Source organism: Protopterus annectens, chromosome 6.part0, assembly GCF_019279795.1.
Source record: "Protopterus annectens isolate FY-2018-M chromosome 6.part0, PAN1.0, whole genome shotgun sequence".
NCBI lineage: Eukaryota > Metazoa > Chordata > Ceratodontiformes > Protopteridae > Protopterus > Protopterus annectens.
The window spans coordinates 472,353,288-472,366,545 of NC_056737.1; the positions used below are offsets into that span (position 1 = coordinate 472,353,288).

At 41.1% G+C, this 13,258-nt stretch overlaps 1 protein-coding gene across 1 annotated transcript in view; it reads right to left on the reverse strand.

Annotated features, from left to right (window-relative positions):
• Positions 1 to 13,258, reverse strand: part of INO80 (INO80 complex ATPase subunit) — a 2,478,170-nt gene that overhangs the window by 826,594 nt on the left and 1,638,318 nt on the right. The window contains exon 21 of the mRNA XM_044074204.1: positions 8,859 to 8,944. Within this exon, the coding sequence (XP_043930139.1) occupies positions 8,859 to 8,944 (86 nt within the window). The remainder of the gene's footprint in view (positions 1 to 8,858; positions 8,945 to 13,258) is intronic.

Consider the following 13,258-nt stretch of genomic DNA (forward strand, 5'->3'; position numbering starts at 1 on the left):
TGTGAAGGTGCTTTTCCTTTTGGGACCATCTGCCCTGAATGCACCTGTCCTTCATGTGCTCCCCCCAGGCGTAATCTGAGGCGTCTGTGGTTATGACTTGTTTTGCTTGAGGCTTGCAGAATGGAAGGCCTGTGTTTACTTGACATGCTTGGGCCCACCATAGAAATTCCTTTTGCAAACATGGAATTATTGGTATAATTGCTTCCAAACTGTGACTGTGTTGAGACCATAGATTTTTTAGGTACCAGTGAAGTTTCCTCATATGCAGCTTTGCACATGGGATTAGAAGAATGCAAGATGCCATGAATCCCAGAGCCTGCAGGATTTTCCTTGCAGTAAGCCTGGTACTTTTTGCTAGTGTTTTGAAGTACTGAGATAGTTGCCCTTGTTTTTCTGTCGTAAGATATGCCATCTGGGTGTTTGTGTCCAAGCTGGCACCCAGGAAGGTTATTTTCTGAGATGGTGTTAGCCTTGATTTCTCCTTGTTGATGGTATATCCCAGAGAAAGCAGTAACCGTGTCACATATGCCAGATGTTCCAGTAGCATGTGTTTGCTGTCCGCTTGGATCAGGCAGTCGTCCAGATAAGGGTAAATTTGTATCCCTTGAAGTCTGCAGTAGGCAATCACTGATGCCAGGCACTTTGTGAATACTCTGGGCGCAGTAGATAAGCCAAAGGGCAATGCAGAGAATTGATAGTGGATTGAACCTGCAAGAAATCTGAGGTATCTTCTGCAGCTTTGTCTGATTGGGACATGCAGGTATGCCTCCTTGAGGTCCAATGTTACCAGCCAAAACTCCTTGCCCAGCATGGGAAGAAGTTGCTGTAATGTGAGCATCCTGAATTTTGGTACGAGTAGAAATGTGTTGAGGATGGAGAAGTCCAGAATGGGTCTCCAGTCGGTTCCTTTTCTTGGTACCAGAAAAAGTCTTGAATAAAAACCTTGACCTTGTTGGTGCGTAGGTACCTTTTGTATATCTCTCATGTTTAGGAGCTTTGAAATTTGCAGTTGTGCCTCTGCCCTTTGATTTTGTGGCAGGTTTGGCATGCCTCTCATTTTTGGAAGAGTGTGAAATTGAAATTTGTAGCCTCTGTTTATAATGTCCAGTATCCATTTGTCTGTTGTGACAATATGCCAATTGCTTGCAAATAATGCTAGTTTCCCTCCCAAAGGTGCTGCCAGCTGAAACTTGCTTGGCATGGAAATGAGGGAGTCATTGGGTTTGCTTCCTGTATTGTTGTGCACTGTCTTCACCACCTCTTGGTGCTGGAGATTGCCATTGTCTGTCTCTATATGATCCTTGTGATTGCCCTCTGCCCCTTGTGCGTCTGTATCTACCTCTTTGGGGCTTATCAGTGGCTGGAAAGGACCAGTTTTTTGAAGGCCAATTTCTGCTAAAACGTGGTGGTTGGACCTGTAAGAAAGCTTTGACAGTTTGCATAGATTTGGCTTTTTCTTCCATTTTCCGTAGTATCTCCTCAGCATTAGTACCAAATAGTACATCCTTTTGTAAAGGAGCATCAAGAAGTTTAGCTTTTACATGATCAGGCAAATTTTGTTCCCTAAGCCAGAGGCATGTCTGCGAATGACTGATCCTGTAGCAGCCACTCTACTGGAAGCCTCTAGGGCATCATAACCACATTGTAAGGTGTGTTTACCCACTTGCTCCGCACTATGCATCATATCCTGTAACTCTTTTAAATCTGGTTGTTCAGGTTGAGACATTTTGTTCCTTAATTGTGATAACAGGTACTGTTGATATTTAATCATATGAAACTGACAGTTTAAGGCCCTCATGGCTAGGGTGGCCGAGGTATATACCTTTTTACCCCACCTTTCTAGAGATCTGGATTCCCTTTCTGCAGGAAGTGGATTCTTGGCAGTGGAGGCCTTTAATCCCTTGGGGCCTTGTGAAATGGTTTCAGGGTTAGCATTATGGCCTTTGTATAGAAATTGGTGAGAACTGGGTACTCTGTAATACCTATCAGGTTTTACTGGTGCAGGAGGCAGAGAATCAGGGTTGAGGCAAGCCTCCGAATAGACATCATCCAGTACATCCAAAACAAGGGGTATAGCCAGAGGTCTGTGCTGAGGTAACCAAAGAAATTCCCTAAGTCTTTTCTTGGAATCTGAAAAGTCTTGGCCTTCCCAATGGAAGTGTTCCCTCAAGGTGTGCAAGGTTTCACCAAAAGAAAAATCCTCAGGAGGGGATACAGAAGGAATGGACTGTTCTCTATCCGAATCCTCAAAAGGGGAGTAAGATTGTTCCTCTGCATCAGAATGTTCTGATAAAATGGATCCCTCATCAGAAGAGGGAGATTCTTCCTCCACTCTGGGTCTCTTGTCAGGAGGGGGCTGAGAACCTCTGATAAGAGTAATTAGATCCTCAGCCATTTTAAGCATCTGTTTCTTAGGCATGGGTCCAGGAGATGGGCCCTGTGCAACAGGCCTCGTGGGATGCCTGGCTGCTTTGGATTTAGTAAAGGCCTTAATTGAAAAAGAAGAAGAGGGCCTAAATACACCATGGGTGGAGGTGGACCTGTCCACATTAGTAGGCTCGACATTAGCAGGGGCTTCGGTTGTAGTCTGGGAAAGGGCCGAGGACCCAGTGGTCTTGGGTACAGAGGACACCGCCAAAGGAGTGTCGTCGGTAGTCAGGGACTGCAAAGGCGTCTTGCTGAGAACCGGACCACGTGTAGCCTGTTTTGGCGTAGTGTCGGCAGGGACCGAGGGCCTCGTGTGTCGGTCCTTTTCCTTGCGTTTTTGGACAAAACGGTAGTCGGAGTGTCCGACGACATTTTATAGTCAAAAGCTTTACCAAAGTAGTGTTGGGCGAACTCCGCCCGACGCTTGATAGTGCGTTTATTGAAGGTAGCGCAAAAGCGACAGCCCGAGACGTCGTGGTCTGGGCCCAAACAAGGTATGCAAAGGGAATGGAAATCCTTATGCGGTATTTGCTTCCCACAAGAAATACAATTATTAACTTTTTCTGACATCGGTCTGAGGCAAGAAAAGTTTCTAACGGGTACTTAGCTTTAATGAAGACTTCGGTTCCAATTATTTTCGTAATTCAGGAGCTGGCCGACCGGCACTTGCGAACTGCTTCGGGCACCGCGCGGCAAAAAAGACTGAAGAACATGGCGTCGGCTGTGTCGTATATACTCTGGCCTTACTGACGTCAGAGGAGTAAGCGACGACAACCGACGCCGGACCAAGACTTTGGAATTCGGCCGACCGAGGGACCGCCTGACGGCTGAAAACCCATCTGTGATTACTGCAGCTGTATGCACAATGAACATCTAAAGAGGGAAAGATGACAGAATGGAAGAATTTGGACTGCAAGTTAGAGATTGCCTTCCCTATCAGGGTTGATATCAGAGTATAGGAAAGAGAAAGAAATAGGGGATCCTAAATGAAAGACCAGCACTGCTAGAGTTTTTAGTAGAATCTAGAACAGAAGCTGCCATTAAAAAAGAAATAATTAGAAGAGCATATAAAATATTGCATGATAACTATAAGAATCAATCAGAAGAGGTTAGAAAGGATTGGGAAGAGAGACTGGATAAGCAATTCACAAAGAAACAATGGGAGGATATATGCATGTCTCACAAATATGCAATAAAATCTAGAAGATCTAAGATTTTTGCCTGGAAATGTCTGCATAGATATTTCTATACTCCAAGTAGACTCCAGATAATTTTTCCTCAGGCAGACAGCAAATGTTGAAGGTGTGACGAGGAAGAAAGAGGTAACTGGGAACATATTTTCTGGGAGTGCAGTGAACTGGCAGACTTTAAGGATTCCCTGCGGGATGTACTGTCAGAAATGTTGGGTGGACAGATTGGTCTGATGAGGGAGATGATTTTTCTAAGCCATGATACAGAATCGGAATTGCCTATGCATGGTAAGGCCTTAATGTGTCTAATAATGGTGGCTGCCAAAAAAGCAATTACTATCAAATGGAAATCAAAATCAAAACCAACTATACTGGAAGTAGTGAATAAAACAACTGGAACCGAGATCTTTAGAAAAGGGTAGGAGAAAAATACATAGGAAAAATGAGTATTGTGGGAACAATACATACAAGGGAGGAATGAGGTTTAAAAGAAGGCAGGACTAAATGAGCTATGTAATGTTTGACTGAAAAAGATTGGGTAGATTATAACTGATGTGTAATGTTTGCAGCTGGGAGTATGTCAGTATGGTTTGTGATGTGAAATGCTTGCAGCCACGATTGTATACATGTATGACTGCCTGAGTAGTAAGTGATGGTATAAAGATGTTTTTTTGCTTAAAAAAGGCAGGAATTTAATAATTTATGTAATGTTGCTTATGTTACATGATGCGTAGCAATGTATGTAAAGTAAAATGTTTATGTGTGATTCCTTTTATATGAATGTAAATTTGCCTATGTCACAAATGATAATGCAATAAATGTAACTGGAAAGAAAAAACGAAGAAAAGCGCTAGAAGAGAAAGGGGAAATAACAAACAATAGAACCAATTCATAAAGGGATAAAATCCTGAAGGGTCAGAAAGCACTGATTTGTTTAGCAACCTATGCATTCAAGAAGTGAAGTACTACTGGGGGTGGGGGTAGATGGTGTGAATAGTCAACAATGGCACATCCCCCTCCTGCAAGGAGGAAGGTGGTCAAAGTCTGCAGCAATAGTGACATCTTGAAGAGACTGTGTGGGAAGTACCAGGGTGTAAAGGACTTTAACATGCATTTAGTTCTGTCAAGCAAAGCCCTCAGCTGTAGTCAGGATTAGGGGCATGCGTGGAAAGATTGTCCACACTATGCTGGTGTGCAAGCTAGGCCATTGGGAGTAAGGTGCTAAAGACAAAAAATAAAAAATCCCATCAAAACACACCAGGGAATAATACATCTTCTTGTCAGACAACTTTAAAGAAAAGTATTACTGGGCTGGCCTCATCAGAAAAAGCACCACATTAGGAGAGCAAGCTACATACTGACCTAGGTAGGTCCCCAGAATGGGGCAAATAGTCATAGTGCCATAGAAGCTACATCAGATAAAAAGATACACAATTAACACAACGTAAGCCCAGAGTAAGAATGAAAGGAAGGGCAAAAAACAGACAATATTCTACATATTTGTCTTTAACAATTATTTCTAAATTAAGCATACCATAGCACCGTCTGCATACAGCAACTTTATTGATCTGTCCCCTCCAACCTGTGTAAAGCATCTCCAGAATGAACAACAGTGGGCTTACAGACAAACCTTGATGCATACCCACTCCCACTGGGAACCCCTGTGTGAGAATGAACACTGTTCGTACTTGAGTTGCTGGGTCCTTGTACACAGCCTGCACCAATTCTACCAATGCTTCTGGGACTTCAGACCACCACAGAACTGCCCAAATCAGCTTTTTTGGGACTTTGTCATATGTTTTCTCCGAGTCTAGGAACGTCCAATTGAACTCTTTCCTAATCTCTAGCTTTGTCTCAATTATCTGTCTCACTGCAAATATTGGGTCAGTTGTGCTGTCCATTCTATGGGTTTACAACTCTCTTTCTGTCTCTCTCATTCATATGTTCATAGGTTAGTTCTAGGCTAGCTGCCTTTATGAGCCATTTTAAGCCTAGCCAGTTTCCCTTTTTAGACTCAAAACAACATATCACATTTGGTTACAGATTGGCCTCACCCATCCCATGGTTAATAATTATATATTACCCCTAATGAGAATAACTGGGATCATACCATAGATAATTTGAGGGGATTCATGAATGAGATAAAGCATTTAGGAGTTGCATCTCCATTAGTAGTACAGGGAGCAGCCCTGGGGTAAATTTTCTGTTTCCCATCTACAGATCTAAGTTGTGCATAAAAATTGACAGGGATGAACTTTGTTTTACGTGGATGGGGAGTCTATTTTACAGCAGTGGTATCCTCTGCGAAATATACTTGTCCCTCCAAACCATTCTGTTAATACTCCAGAAGAGGTTTAGATCCCTAGAAAGAGTAATTCTGATGACATTTGACTCACTGATGTGCAGTAAATCCATAGGTAATGGGGTGGAAAATGCCTTGTATGCCAGGCACAAACTACCTCTTATCAATCTGCAGGATACAGTGTATAGTGACAGGGCTCTGAGTCAACGGATGCAGGACATGTTGTTTAGGCCTTCTATCCTTTTAGCAAGGTATCCCTGTAGGTGTTCCCGTTATTGCATGTGTCTGGATAGATACATGCCAAAGGAGGCATTATACTCAATGACTGACCTAATGAGGGCTGAGTAAAGGGGGACAATGGCATCTCTAGATTGAGACACAATCCTTTTTTTACAATCTGTGCAGTAGAAAAGGACTTTCTTACAACAATAGGTTCATAGGAGGTTACTAGGCTAGCGGCCCTAGAGCCTTTACAAGCTTAGCCATGTTAATGCAAAGCATCCCCAGTTGTTCGTTTTTGGGTAGATCGCAGAAGGACTTTATAAACAGATTAACATCTGCTACCCATGTCCATGAGGGACATGGGTGCCACCCCAGAGGTGAATTTCCAGTCTCCCATCCAATTATCTTGGTTGTGTTTGAATAGGGTCAGTGAGGAGCTCTGTTTTAGGGTGTATCATCAATGTGGTAGCTCCCTGAGGTGGATGACTTACCAAAGGATACAATAGTGCAAATTTTTTTTTCTCTCTGTGAAGAAGTACTTTTTTGCTGATCCAAACAGTAATTAGTTCTTATAATTTGCTGCCCAGGTTCCTTTTCTCTTCATCTCTCCTTACAACTTCAGGATAATACATTCACATCCTCCTGACATGAACTTATGTACCAATATCATATCCTTCCAGTCTCTTCTGGTGCGGCACTAAAAAACACTAGTGCTTCTAACCTCTGGTCATATCCCTTTCCTTCCACCCCATGCATCTTTCTGGTAGTTTTCCTCTTAATTTTGTACATCAGCCAGATGTCTGCTTCCCTAACTGGCTTCCAGAACTACAAACAGTATGCAAAGTATGGTCTGACGAGGATTATGGAAACCAGAAGCATTACCTTTGTGCTTCTCAAGTCTACCTCCTTGAGGACAAACCCCATGATTCTGCTGGATGCTGCCGCTGCCCTCTCAATGAACCTCTGGTTGTACACAGTATGTGGGTGATCAGCACTACCATATCCATTTCCTGTTCTGCTGTCATCAGTCCCACTTGACCAGCTAAGTGATACCATACCATACACAAGGGTTCTTATAGCCCAAGTGCAGTACTTTGCATTTCTCTACAATGAATCTCAACTGCCACTCTTCTGCCTACTTGAACACACTTTCCAAATCTGTCTCTAGACTCTCTCCCCTACAACCAAAACTCCCAAATCTCTCATCATTTCATCAGTAAAGAGCTTAGACCTGTTCTCTTTTTCCTTACATATGTCTTGAGACACACACACTGTGCATTACTGGACCCTGAACAGACTCTTCTAGTACTCTACTTGTCATTTTCTTAACTCCTGACATTTCTCCTGTCATCACAAGGCAGTGTGTGACCTATTCCCACCATGCAACAATCCAGTTATTCACTATTCCCAACTCCTCCGTTTTTCTCTATGTGTCTAGGGGTTCTATCAGCACAATGCCCAGATTTCTAAAAACACTGGGAAGTGGTCTAGCTGATCCTTGTACTTTACCATAGTTAACAACAGCTACTTTCCTCCTGTAACAGCCTGGCAGAAAAAGGTAGGAGTAAGTAGCTGGGACCAGCTTGCCCATCTTCAGGGGAGTGAAATGGTGTCTCAGCTGGTTAAATTACTCCCTTGAAAGCAAAGGCTAGCATGACAACAACAGTTGCAGAACTAAAGGATGTGAGCTGGGTGTTCCTGGCCTATGACAGCAGTCCTCATAGTTATGTGTGTGGATGCATGCACATACCACGGGAAAGCACAGAACACCTTCATAGCGGTGTAAGTTACTCATGTCAGCCACCAGGGGTGAGGTTAGAGGTTTAGGATCTAACCACAACCCCCTGATGGCAGTCCTTAATGACTGCTCCTGAGAAATGGAGAGCTGATGGTAGGAAAGCAATGGGGAGGGGACACAAATAAAATAATGGATTTGCAAGCCTGCATCAGTGGTATGGTGGGATAAAACAGACTGTAGCCCACAGAACCTAGGCTCAACTACCAGCTCTGGCACCTGAAGGCTCATGCAAGTAGGATAGGTTTGCCCATCTTATGAGTGGGAATGGAAGCTCTCACCCAGCATGTATCACAGATACAATGATACAGCCCTGCTGGACAGGGGAGGCGAGTCACATGAAAAAAGGGAATTATTTAAAGCAGAATGTGTGAGTGGTTAGGCCACCCAAGCCAATGATGATCTGTACTGCACTTTAAAACTTCCCTGAAACCTGCTATGTAATAACCTACATAAGCCGCTTGATACGATACCCACAGTTATATATAGGTAAATAAATGTGCATGTGTCTTAATGTGGGCTCCTGTCAAGCACTTGAACAATCAAAAGTTAGAGTGTGCTTGAAATACTGATGTTGACGGTATTTGGTTGCGTGAGACTGGCACCACCTTTCCCCTGTGTAGTGTGATCTCAAAGCTGGTATATAGAAGTTGCAGGGGGTAAGGTTTTGCCTGTTTCATTTTCTTTTTGAAATCTTTTAAGATTTGATATAGTTTTTGATGTTTAGGCACTCGCACTTTTGATAGTTTGAGCCCTTGATACAGACCAATATGTATCATCTGCCACATCTTTACCTGCCTCGTCATTAACAGTAATATCAAGGGCAGAATCTTTTAACTCATTGACATTGAAAAAAACATACTGCATTTGACAGTTTCTCTTAAAGTTACTGCTGAACAACTGCTTAAGACAGCCACATTACCTTATCACTCAGCTCATTTTCCACATCTTTCTTTATCCTCCTCAGCATGAAAGGTTTCAGGATCATGTGCAAACGTGACAACTGGTCTGAAACAAAATAAAAAAAATTTGAAAAAATATAAAAAAAATGCTATTTTTAATATCGTAAAGAAAAAAAAGTACGTATTAGTAATAAGCATAATTCCAGGGCCTAGAAAATATATCAGTCATTACTCATACTTTTTGCATATCCTTGCTTTATGTAGTACACTTTGACAAAGTTCTTTAGAGTAATACTAACAGCCAGCTACCTACTCCTGATTTGTTATAACATCAAAATACACCAAATAAAGATAATATAATGTCCCCTATATATGCAAGTTTTTCTTGCCAGTGATCTACTGTAAGATAAAGAAAAAAAATGGACATTCTTATTTTAAAATACCTCTGAAAAACACACAGTTAAGCACCTTTAGAGTTACTATTCACCTTTTTAGAAAAAGGTGTTTTTCCTTCCCCGGACCATTGCATATGCTTTTGAAATGTGCCACATGCACCACCCAACTGTACACATTTTTGCATTATATTTTTGGCCTGTTCCTCATAAAATGTGTGCTTTTCCGGTGAATCACTGAGGGTTATAGTAGTTAAACTGCTCCAATATGGGGTGGTAAACATCCTTTTTGGAAAGTGCATATAGTTTAATGTGCTCACAGTGACCTAAAACATATTTAGTTTTTTACTTTTTGTATGTTTTATTGAAGTGAAAAGTTTGGAAAAATGTAACATGGGTTCAAAATAGAGATAAGAAGGATCAACATACAAGATCAGCCTACCAACATCAGTGCGTGTATGTGAGTTGGAAACAGATATTCAAAAGAACTGTCATGCATAATATATGGAATGGCATTTTGGCAGAATGGTTGCTTTGTCACTATTAACATGGAATGCAAATGACCTTACAGTTATATGAAAAAAGCACATTATGGTGAATTATATTAAGTGTAGAATGCAAATAATATTATCAGAGATATATTTGGATAGAAATGAGCACCTGGATGTGACAAAGAAAGCACTCAGCAGAATCAGCAGCAAAGGAAAAAGGAGAGGAGCAATAATACTGACTGTCAAAGGGGATACAGTTGTGACAGAAGAGGAAAAAAAAGACAATAGTGGTAGATTTGTGGTAGCATGACTGCCAGTGGAGAAGGACTATACTGGTTTGTATTGATGGTTAATCCAAACTACTGTTATGGAGATTATGAAAATTTAGTGAGAAACAGTAAGCTTTCAGAAGAGAATATTACTCATGGGTGGAGACTGGATCCTGATTTGTAACAGTAAGGATGTGTCACCAGGACCTAGAAAGGAAATATATATAACAAAGAAGGGTATATTTCTGAAGAAAATGTGAAAATATTTGGTATCGAACACGTGAATTCAATAGCTGGAACTCATCATTTACATATTTCCCAAAATATGACAGATGAGCTACACTGGACATTAATTACATATTCTACAGTGAAATATAACTTATTGAAATATTTGCATTCCATTCAATAACTATATCAGATCAAACACCAATGAAAACTTATATGGATAGATGGATAATATAAAAATAGACATTAAAAATAAGTAGTGGATACAATTTGAATGCTATTAAGGAAGACAAACCTCATTAGCTAGACATCTTATAATATAAAGGTGACTTTTCATGACATTGGAATATGCATACTGTACATTGTGAACAAGAATAAGTGCAAGTCTGGCGGTTCCTTATGTAAACATAACCCCAGTCAGCACTATCTAAAACTGTACCTTCTGTAATACCATTTGTAATGGGGGAGTAATGTCCCCAAAACCTCACCCAATTTTTTAAGGGGGCAAAAGAGGATGCCAGCTCTTTTTACAAATCGTACTACAACAGATACAACTTAAAATACTAAATTAATAACTAGTAATAGTGTATACTGTCCTTCAGCAGAGTGTGAAACAGTAACAGTCACGGATCAGCAATTATGCTCCTACCACTAAGTTTGTACTTACAATAAATTCAGTGCATATTCCAGCATTCTTAAAAGTTGCTGTCCACATCTTTACATTTACTGGTGTGGTGTCATAACATACCTGGTCACAAGGCAGCACTGCTGAAATTTACTACTGCTCTTCACAGGAGGATTGTTTTTATAATTTGCTGATGGTACTGTTTCACCTCTAGATGTGCATATCAAAACAATATACGAGTTGGTGTACAGTTGTCTCAAAGGAAATAATAAAAAACTGATATTCCTGTCACTGACCAGCATTCTGAATTTTGGTGTCCTCTTGCATTTACTTTGTCGGTTGCCTGCTTCTGTTAAATCACCATGCAGGACTATGAAAGCACCAAACTGGACCTCAGCACCTTGGCTATTCTTGTTTCAGTATAAATAATAACCCACTTATGAGTAATGTAAGAGCCCATCTCCTTTTTTCCTTCAGTAAAGGCTTTACTTCCATAAAATCAACTTGACTCTCTCTTGAACTGTTCCAAATTTTCTTTCTGCCCAATGCTTACTAGAACTTTGTTCCAGTACCTAGCTACAATGGAAGAAATTTTTTTCAAAGTTTTTGTTAACACTCTAGATGTATAATGAATGTATTACTATTTATTTTACATTTGTTTACCGGGAAAGTCCGACTGGACACTGGTCCTTTTTCAGAGGAGACCCAGGAAGAAAAGCTCCAGTTATAAGAATAACATACATTTAGAGAAAAAATACAAAGATGTGAGAAAGTATTTCACAAGTAGTGGTTACATAAAGATGAATGAACAATACAATTCCATAGAAGTAACAGTGCATTATACATAGAACTTAATGGTGAACAATAAAATTCTATAGAGGTAACAATGCATCATACATCCTGCAAGAATATTTACAATCCGACAGAAATAAAACATAGTATTCAAACTGAGCACGGTGGTGGTGCTGCGGTAGCGTTGTCGCCTCACAGTAAGATGCTGTCCGGTTCGATTCACAGCTAGAGCATCTTCTGCATGGAAATATGTGTAAATGGGCGTACCTTCGTTGAAGGTTGTGCGTCAGGGCTGGTAACTCGGCACGTAAAAATCAACTACCAATCATTAGCGAACCTGAGTTCCGCTGTGGCGACCCCTAACTGGGAAAAGCCGAAAGACACAACAACATTCAAACTGTTACATGGCTGATTGTACTTGAGTATATACATTTTCACAAGGAGAGATTCTAATTTCAATACAGCTGAGGTACATGCTTGGTGTAAGACAACCCATAGTGAGCATTTTGCGGTGAAAGAAAATGAGGTTAGACCTATCCAGGATAGCTGCAAGAACAGAGCCAGGTGTCGATTAGGTGTGATTTAAGGAACTTTTTAAACTGTATTAAGGAGCAGTTAGAAGTTATTGGGGCTGGTAGTTTCTTCCATATTTTAGGAGTGGAGTATGAGAAGAGGGATTTCCCCTGCTGAGGTGTTAGCTTTGGAAATGTCGAGGAGAAGTTTGTTGTTGGAATGGAAGGATCTAGAAGAGGTGTATGGATGTATAAGTTTATGGAGAACAGAGATTTTATTAGACTGGTGCAGTATTTTGTGGGCAAAGGTTAACTGGTTTAAGTGTAGCAACTGTGGAAGTTCAAGCCAGTTTAGTTGTTTAAGTGATGCACAATGATGTGTCCTGTCTGAGGCATCTGTGGCACACTTGGCAATTTTATTGTAACAAGTTTCCATTTTATTTAGATCAGTTTTACAGAGGTTGGTTAGAATAGGGGAGGGGTATAGGAGGGTTGACAATAGGTGTGTGTGAGCAATGGTGGCGTCTGTATTTGTTAGGAATTGTTTGTTTCTCTATAGAAGACCCCAGTTTCTTGTGGACTTTCTTAACGGTTTGATCTATGTGGAAACTGAATTTTCAGTTACTGTCAATTTCTACTCCTAGCAGTTTAGTGTGAGTTGTTGGGAGTAATAATAGTTTTATTTCTGGAAAGGATATTAAAAAGTAGGGCATTCAAGGAGGCATGTGTTGGGCAGAAGATGAGGAGCTTTGTCTTGTTGGGATTTAGAATGAGTTGGGAGTTGGTGAGCCATCCTTCCATGGATAAGAAGGAATCTTGTGTTATGGTTCGGAGATGCTGTAGGGAGGGGGTAGTACATATTAGGGTAGAGTTATCTGCTACCACTGAGTCTAGTGGGAGTTGGTTGGTAAAGACAGAGGAATAGTAAGGGACCAAGGATGGAGCCTTGTGGAATCCCTAAGGTAACTGGGAGTAGAGTGGAAAGGTGGTGTTGCCATTTAATAGCCTGCTGACGTCCTGATAGGTAGCTTTGGAACCAGGTGATAGTGGAGCGATTAAGGTATAGAGATGAGAGAGCACTGATGAGTTTTTTTGTGATTAGCCATGTCAAAGG